Raw genomic sequence first — 25,084 nt, 5'->3', positions numbered from 1 at the left:
TTCTAGCGGCTGGAGGACAACATCACCATGTTTGTGAAGAACGAGCTGAAGAAGATCCAGAAGCTTCTGAGTCCAGATCACCCAGAAACTTTAAAGAGCCAGATGGAGGATGAGGAGATGTTTGAAGGTGAGGATGAAGATGAAAGAAAGAGCTGCAGAGAAGCATTTCTGAAGATCACACTCCACTTCTTGAGGAGACTTAAGCAGCATGAGATGGCTGACCATCTGCAGAGCAGTAAGAGAATTTCTCTAAAGACTGAATATTGATCTTTCCTAATAGCTCAAGAAATGGACCAATAGACATTCATCCTTTCAGGGTACTGAAAGGCTATGATATTTATTATATAATATTTGTTTCTGAATTTCTTACCTTCAGAAATATTTGCTCCACTCTGTAAACGTGAACTTAAAGCCCAACTGAAGAAGAAGTTCCAGTGTGTGTTTGAGGGCATCGCTAAAGCAGGAAGCCCAACCCTCCTGAATCAGATCTACACAGAGCTCTACATCACAGAGGGAGGGACTGCAGAGGTCAATGAGGAACATGAGGTCAGACAGATTGAAACAGCATCCAGGAAACCAGACAGACCAGAAACAACAATCAGACAAGAAGACATCTTTAAAGCCTCACCAGGAAGAGACGAACCAATCAGAACAGTGCTGACAAAGGGAGTGGCTGGCATTGGGAAAACAGTCTTAACACAGAAATACAGCCTGGACTGGGCTGAAGACAAAGCCAACCAGGACATCCAGTTCATATTTCCATTCACTTTCAGAGAGCTGAATGTGCTGAAAGAGGAAAAGTTCAGCTTGGTGGAACTTGTTCATCACTTCTTTAATCAAACTAACGAATCAGGAATCTGCAGGCTTGAAGACTTCCAGGTTGTGTTCATACTTGATGGTCTGGATGAGTGTCGACTTCCTCTGGACTTCCACAAAACTACAATCTTAACTGACCCTAGAAAGTCCACCTCAGTGGATGAGCTGCTGACAAACCTCATCAGGGGGAAACTGCTTCCCTCTGCTCGCCTTTGGATAACAACACGACCTGCAGCAGCCAATCAGATCCCTCCTCAGTGTGTCGACATGGTGACAGTGGTCAGAGGGTTCACTGACCCACAGAAGGAGGAGTACTTCAGGAAGAGATTCAGAGATGAGGAGCAGGCCAGCAGGATCATCTCCCACATCAAGAAAGCTCGAAGCCTCCACATCATGTGTCACATCCCAGTCTTCTGCTGGATCACTGCTACAGTTCTGGAGGATGTGCTGGAAACCAGAGAGGGAAGAGAGCTGCCCAACACCCTGACTGAGATGTACATCCACTTCCTGGTGGTTCAGGCCAAAGTCAAGAGGATCAAATATGATGGAGGAGCTGAGACAGATCCACACTGGAGTCCAGAGAGCAGGAAGATGATGGAGTCTCTGGGAAAACTGGCTTTTGATCAGCTGCAGAAAGGAAACCTGATCTTCTATGAACCAGACCTGACAGAGTGTGGCATCGATATCAGAGCAGCCTCAGTGTACTCAGGAGTGTTCACACAGATCTTTAAAGAGGAGAAACAACTGTACCAGAACAAGGTGTTCTGCTTTGTTCATCTCAGTGTTCAGGAGTTTCTGGCTGCTCTTCATGTCCACCTGACCTTCATCAACTCTGGACTCAATCTGCTGGAAGAACAAAAAACAACTTGGAAGGTGTTTCAAACAAGAAAATCTTCAGAGAAATACTTCTACCAGTGTGCTGTGGACAAGGCCTTACAGAGCCCCAATGGACACCTGGACTTGTTCCTTCGTTTTCTCTTGGGTCTGAAGACTAATCAAAGTCGTTTGCAAGGCCTGATGACACAAACAGGAAGTAGCTCACAGACCAATCAAGAAGCAGTTCAGTACATCAAGAAGAAGCTCAGTGAGAATCTGTCTGCAGAGAAAAGCATCAATCTGTTTCACTGTCTGAATGAACTGAATGATCGTTCTCTGCTGGAGGAGATCCAACAGTCCCTGAGTTCAGGACGTCTCTCCACAGATAAACTGTCTCCTGCTCAGTGGTCAGCTCTGGTCTTCATCTTACTGTCATCAGAAAAAGATCTGGATGTGTTTGACCTGAAGAAATACTTTGCTTCAGAGGAGGCTCTTCTGAGGCTGCTGCCAGTGGTCAAAGCCTCTAAAAAAGTTCTGTAAGTTATAAAGTTTTTATTTAATATTTATATATTTATATAATTTTATATATTTATATATAATATTTATTTAATATTGATGTCTTAAATTTATTTTTGATTAAACTAGCAATAATTTTATGGTAGTATTAAATAAATACATCATTAATGAATTATTTATTTTAGTAATTAATTAAAAAAATATATTGATAATTAATTATCAGTTAATTTCATTTAAAATAATTCATTATTTATTTATGTACAATTCAAATTAGTTAATTACATATTTAATCAATTATTGGTTTGTTTTCTATTTTAATTGTTTTACTGACACATTTAATGAATTATTTAATGATGTATTTATTTAATTCACGTTGCTACTCCTGGCCCTGCATCGCTGTTCATAAATACATTTTATTTGTCAGCTTCACCCATCAAAGTCAGGGGGCGGGGTTAATGCTGATCAAGTCAAAACCATTGCTTTGGTCTGGTGGGCGTTCTTTTAGTGGGCTTTTCTCAATACTAAGTAGGCCTACACACCAGGGTTTGGACATGTGTGGACCCAAACTATACTTAAACTTTACCCTTTTTTGTGTGTCACCAAATACACTTTTAATATTTTCTAGACAAGAATGTAGTGGCGTAATCTTTAACCTCTTTTGGCTCCAAACAGAAGTGACAGACTTGAGCAGGGTTCATTTAAAGGCTGACAGAAGTGGAGTGGTGACGGGGAGATGTTTGACAGGACAGTGTTTCAGCCTCCACAGGTTCATGTTGTGCTCCATCAGTCAGTGAAGATGAAGTCAGTGCTGATGAGGCTGTAGAGTGTGTAAGGGATGTGAATGAGGATGATGAAGATCTGATGATAGCAGATAAAAACAGGCTGCAGAGACTTTGAGCCATACAGGGCACACAGTGTGTGTACAGAACAGCTGAAATCATTATGGAGGCCTCACTGGGATATGGAAGCATCACAGTACAGCTTCAGTGAAGCTTTAAAGTCTCTGATATGAGATGAGAAATGAAGCAGCCAGAGCTTTTTCATGAGTGGAAATCCACTGTGACTGTGAGCTGCTGCTACAGCCTCCAGATTAGCCAGCAGCTCATCCTGCTCAACATTTTCTCACCAACTTTAATGGAAGTGTGATGTTTTCAGCTGGAGTGATGGTCAGGGTGGCCTCCCTCTCCTCTTCTTCTCCTCTTCCTCTTTCATTTGTAAAGCCACTTCTGCTGCTTTCATTCATTTGGAAGTCCTGTAGCTGAGTTTGGGAGAGACTAACAGCCTCGGCAGCAGAGGGGAGTGTTAGATTTGTATTGTTGATTGTCATTTATGCTTAGAAATATTTACTTATATATGCTTAGAGTTTTGTAATTAGTTGTAGATTGGTAGAGGTTTTGATCCTTGATAGTCTGCAAACTTTGTGTGTATTGGACAGCACTTTGGGAGCATGAGAGGTCATACCGTGTCTTATTGTTTTATGGTAGGATTAACGTAGTTGCGTCTGTTCTAGTCTGAGTGCTTTTCTGTTTAGATGACCTGCTGGACTTCCTTACCGGGGGGGTCTAGTCTACCCTCTTCCTGACCAAGGATGTTTGACCCTTTGATCAGCAGTCCACACACACACACACACACACACACACACACACACACACACACACACACACACAGGCAAGGTACTCTTTGTGTGTATGTAGACGTCATATGTTAATGAACTTATGCATATTCATGTAACCTCAATAAAAGAACAGTGGTACGGGAGAACGGACGAGACCAACTGGAGTCAAGCGGTTGTCCGGTTCTCTCCCGTGCACGAGAAACATGAAGTAGCTTGCCTACTTGTGTCTTGCTTTGCAGTGTAATTATATTGTCTTCAACGTTCCAGCGGATGGGTTCAAGCTACAAACCTATCAGGGAGAAAGGCTGTAACACCACCACTTTACTCTGTTCTACCTGTCACATCATTTTATCAGGAAACAAATATGCTCATGTTTTTACTATGTTTGTCTTGAAGATGTAAGAAGATCACATGGTGCTTTTTATTATTGTGTTGGTTTGTTTCCTGTCTCTTGGATGGAGCCAGCTGTGCGTGGCCCCTGGGCCTGTGGTTAGAGTGTGTGCTGGATAATCCGGCCCAGGATGAGGCCAAACTGACATGGGATGAAATGACTGTCACATAATTGAGCTTAGTGTAGTTTCATTTCTGCACAATTTAAAAACAACCAAAACTTTGTTGTGTCTTTTCTATGTTATACTGTAGACTTTCTTTGATACTGTGTCCAAAAGGAGCAGCTTTTACTTTGAAGGGGAGGCGTCTCTGTTTCCTCTTCAGGTTGGATGATGGAAGCAAATGAGTGTGTGATGTTCTTTCAGTGTTGCACTTTGTAGACGGTCCCTGAGCACTGGTCTCACAGCCAGCTGCACATAGAGACCAGTGTTGTTAGTCCAGGTCAGAAGATGACTTGTTGGAATGAAAATGAGCTTGTAGTTTGTCTGCTTTAATAATGTGACTGGAAAAAGGTGTTGGACTTCAAATATGTCCATTTCTTTCACACTTCACCTTTAAAAGTGAAGCCTTGTGGTTCCTGGAAGGAAAAACACGACTTTTTCAAGTCTTTGTCCTGTTTTTATGAGAAATGTACGACTTTAATGTGAAACATTCAGAGTTTTATATCTTGTTGTGTTTGTTTGAAGCTGCTTCCTGTTGGCTTCAGCTGTTTGGAGTTTCCATTTTCTAAACTTCTACATTCTGAACCTTCTTCAGCTCTGAACAGATGATGAAACACTGAATGATTTCAAGCTCACACTTTGTCTAATAAACTTACATCTTTCATTCTTTATACAGATTGGAGAGCTGTGGTTTGTCAGAGATCAGCTGTGATTATCTGGCAGCAGCACTGAAGTCCAACCCCTCCCATCTGAGAGAGCTGGACCTGAGCTCCAACAACAAGCTGCAGGATTCAGGAGTGAAGCATCTGTGTGGTTTCCTGGAGAGTCCAGGATGTGGACTTGAAACTCTGAGGTCAGTCAGCATGTTTTAGTTGTGCTGAGATGAATATGATGTGAAAGTTGTGCTGACACTAAACTGCAGACATCAGGCTGATATTATACTGATCCACACTGAGGATCTTCATGGTAAAGTCTGTTTTCTTCTTCTCTGGCTAGGCTTAGTACACCATTAATCAGTTGTGTTTTACCATTGCTCTCTGCAGGGTTGATGTCAAGACTTTTAAATCTTCCATAGACAAAACCAGTGAGTACTGAGACTCTGTGTCACATTCATCACTATTTCATCAACAGCATATCACATGAAAGCTCGTTTGTGCTTATTTAATTCTGCAAAAATCTATAAATTATGGGGGTTTTTAAGGATGTGTTTTTAGGTACTGGTTTTGGTCAAAATATTTTAATACTTTTTAAAATCTTTTTAGTGAGTGAGAAGGCTGCAGCTGAAGAAGATGGTGGGTCCTTAAGGAAGAAAGAGAAATCCCTCACAAACAGTTTGTATTTGATCAGAAAACCACTAAAAAACTAATATGATTGTAAACAGCACCAGTTAGAGTTCCAGGAAATCCTTAATTATTCGATGTTTGTCTCTCATCAGGTTACTCTGAGGTCAGACTGAATCCAGACTCATTAGACACAGAGCTATATTTGTCTAAAGATGACATAAAGCACATTAAGGTGAGAGAAAAGCATGTGGATCTGATTGTCTTGTGATACAAAAAAGAGGCCTTCAGCACAGAAATTTGTCAGGCGTGTTAAAGCACAGGGCAGACAACCAGTCAGGTTTAAGATTCTGTGTCATTGTCAGTATGTTACTCGCAGTTTTGAAAGTGTGTACAGATAACACCTGATGTGTACTCTGTGTGCCTAGGGGCACACGCCACTAGCTGTGTGGTCCATCTATGTTTCTACCCTCACATATGGCCACGAGCTGTGGGTAATGACTGAAAGAACGAGGTTGCGAATACAAGCGGCAGAAATGAGCTTCCTCCGAAGGGTGGCTGGCCTCTCCCTTAGAGATAGGAGGGGCTCAGAGTAGAGCCGCTGCTCCTCCACATCGAAAGGAGCCAGCTGAGGTGGTTTGGGCATCTGACAAGGATGCCCCCTGGGCGCATCATGGGTGAGGTGTTTGGGCATGTCCCACCGGGAGGAGGCCCCGGGGCAGACCCAGGACACGCTAGAGAGATTATATCTCTTGGCTGGCCTGGGAACGCCTTGGTGTTCCCCCGGATAAGCTGGAGGAGGTGGCTGGGGAGAGGGAGGTCTGGGCCTCTTTGCTTAGGCTGCTGCCCCTGCGGCCCCGGATAAAGCGGAAGAAAATGGATGGATGATGGATGGATGGGTGTACTCTGTATAGTTTGTTCTCCGTTTACTTGTTTATTGCGGCTTTAAACAGCTGATGTATTTCCTCTCTGAATTCCAGGCTCCATCAAGCTTCACCCCTCAAGTACAAACTGAATCCACACACATCTCCTACAGGTGCTTCTAAATTCACATTAGGTTGATAACATGTATTTAATGATGTGACAAGATGCGTGATACAGCTGGAGGTGATCAGACCTCAGCTCATACAGGCTAGTTGGAGTGCTTCAGCCCTTCTGTGTCCTACAGGTTCAGGTGTGCTGGTCCAGGTGTGTTCCAGTGTACTCTGACCAGACTAGTGTTTGTTATGGCTCAGGAGGCAGAGCTGTTGTACAGGACTGTCCAATGGGATGAGAGCCTCCTTCAATCAGCTGGAAAAACAGCTGCAGGGCCGCTGTTTAACATCACATGCTCTGTGGATGCAGTCTGGGAGCTCCACCTGCCACACTGTGAAACAAAGGAGGGTGAGCACTGTGCTGTGAAACATCTGTGTTACTGTGTGGTGCTCAGCTAATATGAACTGTTCTTTATCATACAAATAACCACAATGCAGTTTATTTATAATTCAATTCAATTCAATTTTATTTATATAGCGCCAAATCACAACATAAGTCGCCTCAAGGCGCTTCATAGATACAGAGAAAAACCCAACAATCATATGACCCCCTATGAGCAAGCACTTTGGCGACAGTGGGAAGGAAAAACTCCCTTTTAACAGGAAGAAACCTCCGGCAGAACCAGGCTCAGGGAGGGGCGGGGCCATCTGCTGCGACCGGTTGGGGTGAGAGAAGGAAGACAGGATAAAGACATGCTTTGGAAGAGAGACAGAGATTAATAACAGATATGATTCAATGCAGAGAGGTCTATTAATACATAGTGAGTGAGAAAGGTGACTGGAAAGGAAAAACTCAATGCATCATGGGAATCCCCCGGCAGCCTACATCTATTGCAGCATAACTAAGGGAGGATTCAGGGTCACCTGGTCCAGCCCTAACTATATGCTTTAGCAAAAAGGAAAGTTTTAAGCCTAATCTTAAAAGTAGAGATAGTGTCTGTCTCCCGAATCCAAACTGGAAGCTGGTTCCACAGAAGAGGGGCCTGAAAACTGAAGGCTCTCCCTCCCATTCTACTTTTAAATACTCTAGGAACAACAAGTAGGCCAGCAGAGCGAGAGCGAAGTGCTCTAATAGGGTGATATGATACTACAAGGTCATTAAGATAAGATGGGGCCTGATTATTTAAGACCTTGTACGTGAGGAGCAGGATTTTGAATTCAATTCTGGATTTAACAGGAAGCCAATGAAGGGAAGCCAAAACAGGGGAAATATGCTCTCTCTTTCTAGTCCCTGTCAGGACTCTTGCTGCAGCATTTTGGATTAGTTGAAGGCTTTTCTGCGAGTTTTTTGGACATCCTGATAATAATGAATTACAGTAGTCCAGCCTGGAAGTAATAAATGAATGAACTAGTTTTTCAGCGTCACTCTGAGATAGGATATTTCTAATTTTAGAGATGTTGCGCAAATGGAAGAACGCAGTCTTACATATTTGTTTAATATGTGCATTGAAGGACATGTCCTGGTCAAAAATGACTCCAAGGTTCCTCACAGCGTTACTGGAGGCCAAGGTAATGCCATCCAGAGTAAGAATCTGGTTAGATACCATATTTCTAGGCTTTTCAGGGCCGAGTACAATAACCTCAGTTTTATCTGAATTAAGAAGCAGAAAGTTAGCGGCCATCCAGGTCTTTATGTCTTTAAGACATTCCTGCAGTTTAACTAATTGGTGTGTGTTATCTGGCTTCATGGACAGATAGAGCTGGGTGTCATCAGCATAGCAGTGAAAATGTATGCTATGTCTTCTAATGATGCTGCCTAAGGGAAGCATGTATAATGTAAACAGAATTGGTCCTAGCACTGAACCCTGTGGAACTCCATAATTAACCTCAGTGTGTGAAGAGGACTCTCCATTTACATGCAAAAACTGGAGTCTATTAGATAGATATGATACAAACCACTGCAGCGCAGTACCTGTAATACCTACAGCATGTTCTAATCGCTCTAATAGGATATTATGGTCAACAGTATCGAACGCTGCACTGAGGTCTAGCAGGACAAGCACAGAGATGAGTCCACTGTCAGAGGCCATAAGAAGATCATTTGTAACCTTCACTAAAGCTGTTTCTGTGCTGTGATGAGCTCTGAAACCTGACTGAAACTCTTCAAATAAACCATTCCTCTGCAGATGATCTGTTAGCTGTTTGACAACTACTCTTAAAAATTATTTTTGATATGAAAGGAAGGTTGGAGATTGGCCTATAATTAGCTAAGACTGCTGGGTCTAGAGATGGCTTTTTGAGTAAAGGTTTAACTACAGCCAGCTTGAAGGCCTGTGGTACATAGCCGATCATTAGAGATAGGTTGATCATATTTAAGATCGAAGAATTAATTAATGGCAGGACTTCTTTGAGCAGTTTTGTAGGAATGGGGTCTAAAAGACACGTTGATGGTTTGGAGGAAGTAATTATTGAAGTTAACTCAGAAAGATCAATTGGAGAAAAAGAATCTAACTTAACATCAATGGTACTAAGAGTAGCTGTAGATAATATTACATCTGTGGGATGATTATTGGTAATTTTTTCTCTAATGATAAAAATTTTATTTGTGAAGAAGTTCATGAAGTCATTATTAGTTAACGTTAAAGGGATGGTTGGCTCAAAAGAGCTCTGACTTCTTGTCAGCCTGGCTACAGTGCTGAAGAGAAACCTGGGGTTGTTCTTATTTTCTTCAATCAGTGATGAATAGTAAGATGTTCTGGCTTTGCGGAGGGCTTTCTTATAAAGCAGCAAACTATTTCTCCAGGCTAAATGATGATCCTCTAAATTTGTGACACGCCATTTCCTCCCCAGATTACGAGTCATCTGCTTTAGGCTACGTGTTTGAGAATTATACCACGGAGTCAGGTACTTCTGATTAGAGACCTTCGTTTTCACAGGAGCTACAGTATCCAGAGTCGTACATAGTGAGGAGGTGAAATTATTAACAAGATAATCGACCTCTGTTGGGGTAGCGTTCAGATAGCTGCTCTGCTCTGTGTTGGTACAGGGCATTGGAGATGATAACAGTGGGTGGATTATATTCTTAAACTTAGTTACAGCACTTTCAGAAAGACATCTACTTTGATAAAGTCTACTCTCCACCGCTGTGTAATCAATTATTGTAAATGTTATCAGGAAATGATCAGACAGGAGAGGGTTTTCAGGAAACACTGTTAAATGTTCAGTTTCTATGCATATGTTAAAACAAGATCTAGAGTGTGATTAAAGTGGTGGGTGGGTTCTTTAACATTTTGAGAGAAACCAATTGAGTCTAATAACAGATTAAATGCCATGTTGAGGCTGTCATTTTTAGCATCTATATGGATGTTAAAATCACCCACAATAATTATTTTATCTGAGCTCAGAACTAAATTAGATATAAAGTCTGAGAAATCAGACAGAAACTCTGTGTAAGGCCCAGGTGGACGATAGATGATAACAAGTAAGACTGGTTTCTGAGTTTCACAGCTGGGGTGGACAATGTTAAGCATCAGGCTTTCAAATGAATTACAAACCAAGAACATATATAACTGCACAAACGTGTAACATAACTGATGCCTAGTTCTGAGCTTTATGTAATGAATAATGCAAAAGTTTTGGGCTGTTCACATTTATAACAAAAAAGGATGGAGGGGAACTTGTTTGCAGGAGATGTAATCCTCAGATAAGGTGAGAAGTAAATCTGAACTCTCAGAATGAAAAGCTCTTTCCTTTCACAGCGCTGTGTGTTGATGGCCTGCTGTCTGTTGCCCACATCTCTGATGATGGGATGAGCATCTTGGAGCCGCTGGAGATCACTGCCACCCATGTGGTTGTGAAGGTTCCTCACCTCTCTGGGTGGGGCGTCATCTGGGATGATTTTAAGCGGCTCCTGAACATAACAGTAAATGGCCAAGTTCTGCTGTTCTTCCGACCTTCAGAGCCTGCAAGAATCAATGTGTTTCTACTCCAGGAAAATATCCCATTGTCAGAGGTAAATAGTTTCATCATCTTCACTCTGTGGTCCTCTCAGAATCCAAATGATTCTCAGCAGCTTTCTGATAATAAACTAAAGTTATGTACAGGTTTACTGGTCACTCCACTCTGATTACCTGAGACAAAGAGTCAGGCTCCATTTAACTTTTCTTACCCACATTGTTGACCAATCACTGCTCTTCTTTATTCACTCCCAGTAATGACCCTAAGCTGTGAACATTTGATGTTTGTGACCCATAATGTCAGATCTGACACTTCACTGATAAAAATAAAATCATGGAGCTTTTTTTCTCTGCAAAGCTATTCTATCTCAAGAATGATTGTTTTTGATTCATACTGACACATGATATTCTACACCTGATATGTTTAAATGATCTCTACAGGTGAATAGACTTATTAACGTTACCAGCATAATAAACTGTCCTGTCACTGCAGGTGTCTGCCCAACAACACGATGATGCTGAATACCTCCAGACCCCTGCTGACTGTCTTTTCAGCTTCGGTCAAAGGTACAGTGTCCACTGTGAGCCTGAGAGCAGGATAATACAGCCGAAGGTGAGTCAGCAGTTAGAAACTATATGCTGCTGAAATGAAATGAAAGTCCTGGATAACCCACTCGTCATGAAAATGGCACCTTTCTGTTGTTGTTTAGCAAACACAGTTTCGCTCAAAGTCTGGCCCAAATTATCATCCAACATTTCAAGTTTTCCTGAATACAAATTCAGGGTTTGTGAGTCTGATAGTCAAAGACCAAGAGGGGAATGAAATCTGGAAATCATCTGTTTGCCTGCCAGGTAAGATTCCTGCCAAATACCAGCAGAAATTACCCTACAAACTTTTTATTTTATATTTTATAAAACTTCAACTGAAATCATACTTCTCTTTTCATCCTCAGTTCAGAGTGCTGTTAAATGTCTATCTTTCTTTGTTCCTTCAGCACCAAGAACAGAAACCTTAATGAGAAATGTCCCAGATGAGTCCGGAGTCCCAGCAGACGAGAGGCTGCTCACAGTTCGCTCACAGTTTATTGACAGAGTGTCTGAACCTGTTTTAAACAAACTTCTGGATAAACTCCTGGAGCAGCATATTATCAATGAGCAGGAGATGGAATCAGTCAGATCACAGCAGAGCAAAGCAGATAAAGCACGAGACGTTATTGACACAGTGCGACGAAAAGGAAGTATAGCCACCTCACTTCTGATCGCTGCTCTCCGTGAGGAGGATCCATGCCTTTTCATAGAGCTGAACTTAAGATAAGACAGATTTCTAATAAATCTCAAAGACCACTGACAGTGTCATTATTGTGATCTTCATGTGTGTGTTGGAAACTGGACTTTAGTTCTTATTAAAACCTGGACTCTGACTAGAAGCTGAGCAGGACATTGGATGGACTGAAGCAGAGTCTGGGACCTCGGTAAGTCTCTGGGCTGCTCATTATTAGTGCACAAACCAGGAAATATGTGAAGCTCCAACCTGTAGATGCTGAACCACATCTACAGGTTGAAGAGCAACACCTCAAGTTATCTGTGACCGGCGTCTGTTTCCAACAATATAACTGAAGCTGTTTTTACCTTTAATGCTGGAATAACATGTTGAATCACATGATCAGTGTTTACAATCTGATTACTGAGGTTCTCGTCTGTGCTAGCTTCTGCTCTGAGCAGCATTTTGTGTTTCTGCCTGTATAAATAAAGTTTTGCTGTTTGCTTTCTTATGCTGGAGCTTGAATTCGTGTTTTTAAACAGTTTGAGCTTCCTGTTCATGTAACCCGTTCATGTGTTACACCCGTCATTGCGTTGTGTTCTGGCGTGAAAGTAAGAGGCAGGAGACAGCACTTGGGTCTTTGGCTCTTTACTGCACATCTGCAACACAGAAATAAGTGTCTGATCTGTGTGTGTCACGCGACTGCCAGTACACCTCTCCTCCGGCCATGCTGAAAGGAGCTGTGCCTGCAGCTTCATTAACACCACAATAATATAATAAATCTAATACAACAAATTGTTTTAAAACATTAACTTAAGCTCTCAAAAACAAAAAGCATAAAATAAATAACATGTCACTGAAAAATCATTAAAAACAACTTATAAGAACAATAAACAAAATAATTCAAAAACAAATAAACAGTCAGATAAATACAATTCAATAACCAGGACCCAATATTCTGGTGCTTATAGTTCAAACATTATACTTCAGTACAATTATATTAATAACCGCCATCCAACAGGCAGTACAACACTGTACTTATAAAAACAATAAATGAAAGAGTGCATCTCCAAAACATAAGAACATCTCCATACCTGCAACACAGAAATAAGTGTCTGTTCTGTGTGTGTCACGCGCCTGCCAGTACACCTCTCCTGATGAAGGAAAAAAGAGTGCACGCTGTTAAAAAAACTGCAGTGAATACGCTCACAAGCCTCTAGCGTTCAGGCTAACTTAGCATGCTAGCATTTCAGCTGCGTTCTCAGTTAAAACTCATTAAAAACGTATATTAGCAAACTCTGTCCTCCACAAAACTTATCCCGAACGAGTCTCTTAACGACAAACAAAAATGCGGCGGTTCGGCTGTATTCACATTGCAGCTTGGGGTCTGAACAAACTGAGCAATGTGGCAGTGACTTACCTCCAGCCATGCTGAAAGGAGCTGTGACCGGGGCACACATGCACGCGCCTACGTCACCACGCAGCGCGCACACACACGAACGCACACAGACTCAGATCACACAGGTAGGAGAGTGAGATGCAAAATGACATATTTAATTTAAAAAAAGGGTGTTTTGGGTGAAATTCAAAAGTATTTAACATAAATGTTACATTCGTCTGATTGACTTGATTTGCGTCTTATATAGGGATGGGTATTGATAAGATTTTAACGATTCCGATTCCATTTTCGATTCTGTTTAACGATTCGATTCTTTATCGATTCTCTTATCGATTCTCTTATCGATTCTTTTTTTTTTTTTTTTTTTAAAAAGGAGAACACTAAGGTTGATTAGCTTAGAACTTTGTTTTATATCTTCTCTTTGAACAAGGTAGAAATTTAGGAGTAACATGGCCTTACAAACCCAACAGTGAGATCTTAAGAGATCCAGCCTACGGCTCTTCAATGGGGTGTCACAGGGTCCCCAGGAAAAAAAATTGTAAATGTAAAATAATAAAATAAATATTCTTCTGTAGCAATAACAAAGTATAACATAAATTGTTCTGTAGCAATTACACAAGAATATCCAGTAATGTCCCTGCCTACAATTAAACACATTCACTTACCAAAAATCGGGGGCATCTGCTGTGGCAAATGGGTGCAAGCCTTTGACCACAAACTTAGACACTGCTCAGTGACATTCGTCTATCCTGGCCTGAAAGGAGACGCTACCAGTAGACTGCAGCGAGAACTGCCAGCGAGCGCCAGCCAGTCTGTCTCTCTCATCATGGTCACCTACATGTACAGTAATGGCAGGTCTTGTAATAAGGCAGATTGCGGTAACATAATATGCACTGTTGGTTGATTATTTACCTGGCGCATTAATGGGAGAGGACGTGCAAACGTTAGCGCTGCTGCTGGGTTGAGAGTCACGAGTCCGGAGCGGAATTAAAAACACGTGTCATCGCGTGTTTTGTGAGCAAATGCTTTTGCATATTCGTAGTGTTTCCTCCCTTAAATGAAATATCTACTTTGCAAGTTCCCCTGTTGTCATCGGTTCTCATAAAGTATAATCAAACTTTTGAGCGTTTGAGCCGCTTAGGCGCCGTGTTTCCTGCCAGGTAAATGACGCTCCGCAATGTGGTGACGTCATTCGGGGCGACTGGAATCGATAAGGGAATCGTTTGCAAAAATGGCAAACGATTCCAAGGAATTGAAACAGTGGGAACCGGTTCTCAACAAGAACCGGTTTTAGATACCCATCCCTAGTCTTATATCTGAATCATGTCGTCATGAGACTGTCAATGTATCTTAAACATACTGCTTCACAAACACTGTGTGACAGTGATGTACACTGTCTCGTTTGTATATATGTATGATTTCTATACAGTTTACACCAGATGACCACTTAAGGACATCTCCTGGTTTCATCTTCATGTTTCCCTCTCACCACATATCCAACCCGATATCATGACCAGCAGCTTTTACAGCTGTGGCTCCAACAAACATCAGCTGATACTAGAAATTAATATTAAATAAATTCTAACAACAGCTGATCAAGCTTAAACGCTGCTGTTGTTCATCGTGACATCTGCTTGTTTTCTCTTTTTGGCTCAAAGTGGGTGATAAACAAACAAGACCGACAGGACTTGCGAAAGAAAAGCCGATCAGCTGATCATTGATCAGTTTCATGATTGAAGTGGCAACAGGAGAGGAAGGGGGAGAGGAGGAGAGAAGAGGCAGCTGTGCAGCAAAGACAGAATGACTCCAGCTTTGTGTCAAATGCCCAGTATGTCTGATGGCCAGTCCAGCTGTGAGGTCAGCTGGTGGGTAACAGGCATCTTTGAAAATGTTAGAGCACTTTTGCAAATATGTGATGTCCTAACAGCAACAATCTATCCTGAAAATATCTTTTTTTTTTGTGACCCAGAAAGAAATATGTATATTTCAAACTCTGCGTTCCTCCACCACTGCCTCAATTTGAGTTGTGGATGAAATGCATTCTGGGATATTTGCCTGGGCTTAGCTACAGTAGCTAGCAAGCTGATTGGAGACCAAAACAGCCAATCAGAATTTTTGCATCCAAGTCTGTGATTGGTTGGTTTTGTGGCACGCTTATAACGGTGTACAGAAGCTGTCTCCGTTATCATGGCTACTCGGCAACGGAACTCAAAAGTCTGGGAGCATTTTGACAAAACAAAAGAAAAGAAGGTCCAATGAAAAATCTGCAAAATGGAACGTGCCTTCCATGACAGTATGACGGCGATGCATGAGCATCTGAAAAGGAAGCACGTCGTGTAGAACAAGCACTTTGCAATAATCTAGAGATCTCAGTCCTACCATTTATCAGCTCAAACATCCAACGACATGAATGCTTTAAAAGCATCGACATCAGCTCTTCTCTGACAGCATGGTGGGAGTTTCTAAAATTGACGGCGTCTTCATTAATCCCATGCAAACGTACACCTATCTGGAACAACCCTGACATATTACAAAACAATAATATGATAAACTTTTCAGATTGGAGTGGTAAAGGAATCAAATATTTAGAACATATACTAGAAGGAACAGAATTTATTTCATTTGACGGACTAGTTACACAATATGGGATCAACAAGAAAAGATTTTTAGAATATCAACAAATTAAATCCATAGTAAAAAAGAAATTTAAACCGGGTCAAGTTGAACTACAAACACCACCAAGTGTGGTTCAATTTCTTACTCTTAAAACCCCCAAATTACTATCCAAAATATACAGAATGCTTTCTAAAACAGATGAATCAACATCACTTCCTATTGCAAAATGGGAAGCGGATTTATCAGTTAACTTAGACCAAAACTTCTGGTCTCAGACTTGCTTAAAAACCTTTCATCTAATCAGAAATCCCAGTCTTCAAATAATTCAATACAAAATATTACATAGAGTGCACTATACAGGTCATCGGATGTTCAAGATGGGCTTTACGTCTACCAACAACTGCTCACACTGCCAAACCAATTCACCGGACAATTATATCCACGCTCTTTGGTTCTGTCCACCAGTTCAGAAGTTTTGGCGCGAGATATGTGAAGACTTATCAAAGTGTCTGAAATGTAACATTCCAACCTCCCCCTTAGTGTTTTTGTTGGGCAGCTTAGATAAAGTCACTTCAGATAAAAATATCGCCCATATGGTTCTCCCTGCCCTATGCATAGCCAAGAAAACTGTCCTCATGAACTGGAAAAATAAAAAATAATCTTAATTCTAACCAATATAGAAATTATCTATTAGATTACATTAGTCTTGATACAGCCTCTGCCACCACACCAGATCAATTGCTCTGGGCTCCTTTGATCAGCTCCATCACCTAGTGGGGGTGGGGGGTCATAGTTTGGTCCCGCCTTCACTGTGATTGGTGTGGGGGTAGGGACAGGGATAGGGCGTCGGGGGGTTCACCAGGGGCATCTTCCTTGGGGGGCTCAATCTGGGGTAGCAGTCATGTCCGGTTAGGGGCTCTGTTGGCTCTCGGGTGACTGTTTCCTCGTGGCTGCGTGCAGCGGGGCTAGGGGAGGGTCTGTGCTGACGGACGTGGGTTACTGACCTGGTAGCCTGGCTGCCCCTGGGTGGGTCCGGGATGGGCGTGAGGTTCTGGGGTTGCTCCGTCTCTGGGCTGGGGCCCTGGCCGGGCCTCGGGAGCTTGGGTCCTGGTTGGTGTGTTGCCGGGGTTGTGGGTGGGTGGGTGCATGGGGGCCCAGCCCTGGCGCAGGGTGCCGCCGGTGCGTCGAGCCACCTGGGGGGCTCTTCAACTGGTGGGGGAGATTGTCACATCTCACAGGAGCTTTCCGCTCTTCAGGAACTCTCTCTGCAGGAGGGGGAGATACAGGAGAGGTGGAGGAAGATCTCAGCCTGGGCGTCTATTGTCTTATGTAGTCTGGAAGATGAGTGGATGGTGGGGTGGGTGCAGTTTTCTCTGTGGTGGGGTTGGGTGGACTGTCCTGGGCTCTGTGGGGCGCTGCTGCACTGGGACCCGGTCTGGATAGGCCTGGTCCCCCTTTCCCTGGCGGGTCGCGGAGTATGGGGGTGCCTACTGGGGTCAGTGGGGGAGCTGGCCCCAGGGAGGGGTCACTTGCCCCTCCCTTCCTTCCCTCCCCATCTCCAGCTGCCTCCCTCTTCCCGCTCCACCACAACCACCCACACATGCAGGGCCTTGGAGTGGGGGTATGTCACCAGGGTGCAGAGGAGGCTACCCCCCCCCCCCCCCCTGTCCCCTTCTGGCTGCCTCTGCCTCAATTTTATCCCACAACTTAGACATTCACATTACTCACACTCTCATTACACATACATATAGGATCTTGGGGGTGGGCACGACACACGGAATCCAAATTACCATCAGGGTGTACACCTCACCCCTGGCGTCGTTGCCCACCTCTCAATTTTAAATCAGAATCAGAATACTTTATTGATCCCTGGGGGAAATTATTTTTACATACATACATAAGTCACTCATAAATAAATAGTTGGAAAAGAAACATGTGTAGCTGTAGCAGCAAACGGTGTGTTAAGTGGATGTGTTGTACAGGGAGATGGCCACAGGCAGGAATGATTTCCTGTGTCGTTCAGTGGTGCTTTTCGGTAATCTCAGTCTCTCACTGAACGTGCTCCTGTGACTGACCAGCATGTCATGGAGTGGGTGGGAGTAGACATGGAGGGCTAGCAGGAGGGACTATGCGCTTACCTGCTGCTCTCTGGCAGGTAGCTCCATGCCCTCCTGGGTTTTAAATGCACCTTAGAACACACATGCATCAACACTACAATGAGCGGGTGGAGGGAGGTTTGGAGTCTTCTCTCACCCCCGTTCTCTGCGGCCCGCTGGAGCAAGGGGGGGCTAGGAGGAGGAATTGGCCGTCCAACTGCGGTCTGGGGTGTGGGGCCTCCCTGCTGCTGCGGAGTCGGGGTCGTTTGCCTCTCCCCACCGCAGGGAAAAGGGTACCTAGACCCGGTTCGTAGAGTACGCTTGGGGAGTGTGATCGTGTGTACAGCATCTCTTTATGTCTGTCTCCATGTTGGTTGAGTGTGGAGCAAGTGCATATGAGAGCATAAGGGTGGGAATGGATGTTTGTATCTGTGTGTGCCTGTATGTCTGTGTCTATATGTCAGGTTGGGTATCTCTGGGGACATCTCTGGGGCTCGCTCGGGCCACTTCGGAGGTGGGGTGCCCCCGGCCTCTCGGCCTGGGGCTCGGTCACTCAGGCACAGCTGGCTGCTGGCGGAGCTCACGGGCGCGTCACTGCAACTCCCCCTCGCTTCTGCTCCGCGGCTGCTGAGTGAGCCCTCATCTGGGACTCTCCTCAGCTCTTTCTGGGACAGTGGCGCGGCTGCCCCTCTGTTGGTCTTCCTTGGTCTCTTGTGTTCTGGGGGCCTCTGGATGTCTGGAGTTTTGATCTCCTCCATACCTGCTTCATGCCCTGGGGGATGGGACTGTGGCCCCCCCACACCCTGTAGCAGATCATTATATGAAGGAACCTTTTAAAAAAACAAGCGCGTCCATGCTCACAGGTGTACACACTACTTATTATTACTTATATTGATAGCTGTAAACGTTACGTTACAGGACTGCTAAAAAAATATGTTCGTCTTTAATGGACAAGTTTGTCACCAAGCCAACAACATGTAAACCTCGGCAAGCAGATGTCCTGACTGAATCAATCTTGAACATGTTGGTGACGGACATGAGACTCCTGTCTATGGTTGATGATCAAGGTTTCAAAGAGATGATCAAGCAGTTCAACCCAGATTACCATGGTAACTACCTACCAGGCCGATCCCACTTCACCAAATTGATGGAAAAGAAATATGATGCTACCTTTAAGAAGGTTGGTCTCTCTTTCTCTCCACTCTCTCACACCACAAACACAAAATAGCCATTTGTATTAGAATTTAATACATTTCATGATGAAATAATATTAAGAGCTGGCTGACTGAGCAACCAATAAATTCATCTTGGTTAAAGGCAAGGCATGGCAAGGCAAGTTTATTTGTATAGCACAATTCAACAACAAGGTGATTCAAAGTGCTTTACAGAGACATTAGAAACAAAAACAAATAAAAAGCATGATTTAAAATATATTAAAACAAGCAAATAAACTAACTAACTAATTAACAAACAAACAAACAAACAAAACAGTATATAAAATCAAAACAGATAAAATCAGAACAGTAGATAAAATCAGTAGTTAAATGTAAGTTTTGAAATTTAAGCTTAAAAGTGTGGATTTGGTGCTTTATTCAAATGCAGCTGAGAACAGGTGAGTCTTCAACCTGGATTTAAATAAACTGAGTGTTTCAGCTGATCTGAGGCTTTCTGGGAGTTTGTTCCAGATATAAGGAGCATAAAAGCTGAATGCAGCTTCTCCGTGTCTGGTTCTGACTCTGGGAACTGATAAAAGACCGGATCCAGGTGACCTGAGGGATCTGGAAGGTTCATACTGGGTCAGGAGGTCATTGATGTATTTTGGTCCTAAACCATTCAGAGCTTTATAGACCAGCATCAGAACTTTAAAGTCTATCCTCTGACGGACAGGCAGCCAGTGTAAAGACCTCAGAGCTGGACTGATGTGGTCCACTTTTTTGGTCTTAGTGAGGACTCGAGCAGCAGAGTTCTGAATGAGCTGTAGTTGTCTGACTGATTTTTTCGGTAGACCTGTAAAGATGCTGTTACAGTAATCAAGCCTACTAAAGATGAATGCATGGACTAGTTTTTCCAGGTCCTGTTGAGACATCAGATCTTTTATCCTTGAAAGCATGTACAGTACAGGAAAGTTGTTGTTGTTGTTGTTTTTTTTTAATGATATGTTGAATGTTTATTGTTTAACATGCGTAACTGTATTTGATGTAACTGAATTATTCAATTGGTAAATTTAAATCTTGATGCATAAACTGACAAGCATTATTAATAATGAAAAAATATACTGTAATATATTTCCCTAATGCTTACTATTGTTCCAAATCATCTCATATCTTTAGGTAAAGCAGACCCTTGGTGGTGTCAAAGGTTTTTTCACCCTGACTGCTGATATCTGGACCAGCCATGCAGAGGCCTACCTTGGTGTGTCTTGCCATTTCCTGAGTGAAGATTGGAAGATGAAGAGCTTCATCCTTTACACCATGCCTCTTGAGGAGAGGCATACTGGTGCCAATATAGTGACATGGATGGAAGAGGTGCTAACAAAGTTTGACATCTTGCCTGCCAAAATAAAAGCAGTAGTACATGACAGTGGTTCCAATATGGTGGCAGCAATGCGACTGCTTGAAGAAAAACATGGATGGGCCTCTATCCGCTGTGCTGGACACACACTCCAGCTCATAGTCAATACTGCTCTCAAAGAAACCACCATCAGAGCACTAGGTGCAGCTAGTGGAGCACTTTAAGGGAAGCGAGCTGGCTAGTACAAGGCTAAAAATGAAACAGGAGCAAATGAATATGAAGAAAAATACACTGATCCAAGATGTCAGTTAGGGCTGCCGAAAACGATTATTTTGATAGTTGACTAGTCATCGATTATTTTTTTGATTAGTCGACTAATCAGATCATCATCCATTGGACGTAAAACGTACAGCTTATTGCACCAGCAGCATCTGCTCTTATATAACCATCATTAGTTTACAGCTTTAAATGTTTAAGGTGTGCGCTAGGTAAAAATAAAGACAGTTTAATAAACTCAGCCGTCTGCTCCTTGCTATCTAAAATACATCGGAGTATATTCTCGAGCATCTCACACTTCTGATAATCAGTTGTCTGCTTGACGTTTATTCTGCTGTGTAAAAACTTTAATCTCAGCCAAACAGATTTACTCAGGAACAAATAAAATACTAAAAAAAAGCCAAACAAAATAATTTTTAAGTTATCTAAGTGACTTATATATCATGTTTAACCTGAGTAGCGAAAGACGGCGGTGGGTTTGAAAACAATTTGCCGGAGTCCGGTGTTCTCAACGGCGCTAGTGTGCCTTGAACGACGGCAGCTATTGAGCTGGTGGGTAACAGACGTCTCCGAAAACATTGGAGCGCTTTTGAAAATATGTGATGTCTTAACCCTTTAAGACCTACCATAGAATCAAGTCCGCCAGAGCTTATATTATATTTTTACATGCTGTGGTGCCATTTTTGGGAGCATTTCAACTTGATATACATCAATACAACCATTATACCCAAAATTTTAATAATATGTATGCATTAAGTGCATAGTAATTAAGTAAATCAAAGGACATTCAGAGTGTTTTGCACTTCTCCTTACTTTAATTTAAATTGAATTAATATTTCACATCCAGTTTTTCTGTAAAAACTGCACAGCCTTAAGATGAAATGTCTGTAAATTTGAAGTATCTATCTGGATTATGTTTCTTGTTGCTACTCACAAATATTTCTTCTTACAAATATTTCTTGTACCTGAGTGATAAGCCTTAACATCGGTGTTTTTTATGGCAGTAATTGAATCATTTACTCTAACTTGTTATCTTTATGTTTGTCACAGCAGATTCACCGATGGAGAGTTTGTGGACGATGAGAACCAGCAGCAAATGCTGACACTGGCAAAGGTAAGTCCCTTTAACTAGGCAGGAGCTGGACCCAAAATGCAGGCACTCAGACTCGTGGGATGAACTCAAAATCACAGCTTTATTGGCTGGCAGGGGAAAACAAGCATACATAGCAAACTAAAACATTTAGATTAATATAGTCTTTGTTTTGGAATTCATAAGGTTGTTGAAATCTCCCAATTCTTTGAATCTTTGGGCTGAAGGAAGGACAATACTCGGTGTATAAATGCTCAATCAACAATCATTTATTTCCATACAATTCAATACTTATGAGCATTAGAACCATCATGATGGGAGAGATGCCTGCAGAGGGTCAGCAGCATGTCTCAAAGTGGTAGCAACTTTCACAGACTTTTATAGCTAGTAACAGCCCCCCTCCTTGTCGTAAAAGCCCAAACATTCACATTCTTTCACTCACGGCGCCTAAAATATGACCTCGGCTCCCTGTCTTTCTGTGTGAAGTAGGAAGGGGGGTAAGGAATGCGGTTTTATCTCCTCTCCCCAGACACCAAGTCTTCTGCTTACAACCTTCTTCATATGATTCAGCAGTAAAACATGTCAAGAAACAATGTAATACATTCAACAGTGTTGAGCAATACAGGTCAAACAAATAGATCGAATGATTTTCACACTCTTTTAAGTCAGAAGTATAATGCAAACTAAAACTACATACTGATCACACACTCTATATTAAAGGGTATAATATGATCTACAGCAGTTAACATAATTCAACTATTTTGATTACATATATAAGGTAACATATAATAACAGAATAATCTCACAAGGTTTAACTGATTTCAATCAGATTTAATGATTTAATACAAGCAGTTCTTATGTCCCAGTCATCATCTAAATGTAATTATGTCTCTCTCACCACTTATTTAAGTCAAAGCTGTGAAATAACTGCCTGAACTTGTTCCAAAATGGCTGCTGAGCTCACAGAGATTACGTCTACATATGCTGACATCCGTATTTGAGGCTTTGTGACATGCTCTGTTTTCTTTGACTTTACATTTCTGGCTTTTGTTTGCAGTCCAACCATTACTTTTGTTATGCTATAACCTGCTGACACTAGAAGAACACATGCTAGTGTACTCATGTGTGATAGAGAGTAATAGACTTGAATAAAATTTGCCAAGGAGGAAAACATTAGAGTTAAAGCCGAAAACATTTTCTTTATCAGCCGTTACTCTAGAATTCATACACTAATTATGTCTACCAAAGCATTCCCCAATTTAGGGTTTTGCTAGTTTATCTCAATCTCCCTTTGCCCTTTGTTTTGTAGTGTTTTGTGCAGCCCAAAATAAAAGTTTGATTTTATTTTATCTTCTCACTCCATCTCTGTTTCCTGCATTTGTGTCCACACTTTCTCATCTCCACACCGTCTGCCTCAGCAGACGTGACAATGTTTTAGATTGTTGTCACTTGTCAGGCGTTGTGTGGAGGCGAGGAAGAAGGAACCCAAACGCAGGACTCGCAGGTAGGTGAAGACTGGTGAGGGTTTATTATAAGGAGTGGATGAACAGAGGGTGAACGGACACTGACTGGCTGGACAACTGAATGGCTGACTAAACTGAGGGAACACACGGGCAGGACAACATCACATCAACATCAATGACACGACAGTGAACGAGTAGAAACAGAGGGCTTAAATACACAGACTGATGAGAATGATTATGAGAGACCGGTGAGTACACAGCTGAACATAATCTGGCTAATGACACGAGACGAGCTGACACAGGAAAAGCAGGAAGTGAGAACATTGAAGTGGCAAAATAAACTGAACATGAACAAAACTGAAAACACTGGGTCACCGACCCAGGAACCCTGACATCTCTTTCTTCTTTCTCTTTAAAACCAGAACAACCCAGACAGACTTCATGAGGAGGTTGGGGTAGATTTTTATGAAGAACAGCTTGATCTTCCCAGCCAACATGGAGGCAAAGTCTGCCTCTTTGACCAGTGTGGGAAAAGATTCAGGAGTTTATCACATTTGAAGCGTCACCAGCGTATCCACACTACGGAAAAACCCTACTCCTGCAATGAGTGTGACAAGCGCTTCAGTCAATCATCAGACCTGAAAATTCATCAGCGTATCCACACTGGGGAACAGCCCTATGCCTGCAATGAGTGTGGAAAAAGCTTCAGTCAGTCATCAAGTCTGACGGTCCATCAGCGTATCCACACGGTAGAAAAGCCCTATGCCTGCAATGAATGTGGAAAGAGCTTCAGTCATCTATATAGTCTGAAGGTACATCAGCATAACCACACTGAAGACAAGCCCCACTCCTGTGATCAGTGTGGGAAGGGTTTCAGTGTGTCATCACATCTGAAGAGGCATAAGCGTATCCACACAGGAGAGAAGCCGTACTATTGTGATGAGTGCAACAAGGGATTCAGTCAGTCATCACATCTGAAGCGTCTTCAGCGAATCCACACTTGAGAGAAACCGTACATCTGTCAAAAGTGTAGGAGGCGTTTCAGGCACTCATCCACTTTCAAACGTCACAAGAATACATGTAGACGCATCCCCCGAACCCAAATGAGCATTTCCACAAATGTTTGTTAAAATATTTCACAAAACTATTAAAGTCTTATCCAAGCATATTAAAATGTTCTAATTCTAATTTCATTTTCAAATAAAAGCCATTGACAGAAATGTTTCAGCGCTTAGAGAGGGTGTATTTAACCAAATCTGGTTTGTTCAAAGAATTTAAACCAGTTGCTCGAACAGAATACAAAAGCTAGATTTCCAAACTATTAACATCAAACTTCAGTGACCTCAAATAATGGGTAAAATCAACAAAAAAAGAAATAATTACAGCATTGCAATGTGTTTTGCTCTCTCATAACTCTTTCCAGATGCTGCAGACGTGATTAATCTTAGCAGAATCTTAGAGTGGACACCCTAGTCGACTTTCTCTGAAACGTGGTTCTGTACTGTTCCCTGGTAAAAAAAAAAAAAAGGTCCTTTTAGGGCGTGGAATGATGTCAGAGTGTTGAAGAACTTTATTTACAACGAGCCCACATCAAACTCACACTCTCGCTGGAGAGTAAGGATGTGGTTCTAAAATGAATACAAATAAGAAATAACATAAACATCTCTTTCACTGGTTCAACATCTCTCACATTCAGTATAGGGCTTTGGAGTTGACGTCACGCCGCAATGCATTGTGGGAGCGCAGCGCCATTTTCGGGGTCTACGAATCAAAACAAACACACTGTGTTGGAACGACGACTACAAGAAAGATGCTTAAGAGCCTCTCAAAAGAGAATGAACTGTATAG

At 42.4% G+C, this 25,084-nt stretch overlaps 3 protein-coding genes across 3 annotated transcripts in view; all 3 read left to right on the top strand.

Moving 5' to 3' along the window:
- LOC147336711 (NACHT, LRR and PYD domains-containing protein 12-like) overlaps positions 1 to 25,084 on the top strand; it is a 202,206-nt gene that overhangs the window by 90,458 nt on the left and 86,664 nt on the right. The window lies entirely within an intron of this gene.
- Positions 12 to 2,172, top strand: LOC147336715 (protein NLRC3-like). The gene is made up of 2 exons (XM_086285563.1): positions 12 to 235; positions 377 to 2,172. Exons 1-2 carry the CDS (start codon positions 28 to 30, stop codon positions 2,170 to 2,172), a joined length of 2,004 nt encoding a protein of 667 aa, XP_086141689.1. The 5' UTR covers positions 12 to 27.
- Positions 4,931 to 12,296, top strand: LOC147336714 (NACHT, LRR and PYD domains-containing protein 1b allele 2-like). The gene is made up of 10 exons (XM_086285591.1): positions 4,931 to 5,167; positions 5,358 to 5,398; positions 5,577 to 5,645; positions 5,750 to 5,829; positions 6,575 to 6,630; positions 6,763 to 6,977; positions 10,327 to 10,580; positions 11,018 to 11,137; positions 11,235 to 11,376; positions 11,520 to 12,296. Coding segments are annotated over exons 2-10 (1,257 nt in total). The 5' UTR covers positions 4,931 to 5,167; positions 5,358 to 5,397; the 3' UTR covers positions 11,840 to 12,296.

This window comes from Aulonocara sp. 'chitande type north' Nkhata Bay, linkage group LG3 (genome assembly GCF_057382095.1).
Source record: "Aulonocara sp. 'chitande type north' Nkhata Bay isolate Kocher_YH1m ecotype deep benthic linkage group LG3, A_spYH_male_GT1.1, whole genome shotgun sequence".
In the NCBI taxonomy this organism is placed as follows: Eukaryota; Metazoa; Chordata; class Actinopteri; order Cichliformes; family Cichlidae; genus Aulonocara; species Aulonocara sp. 'chitande type north' Nkhata Bay.
This window is presented reverse-complemented; position numbering and strand designations above follow the sequence as displayed.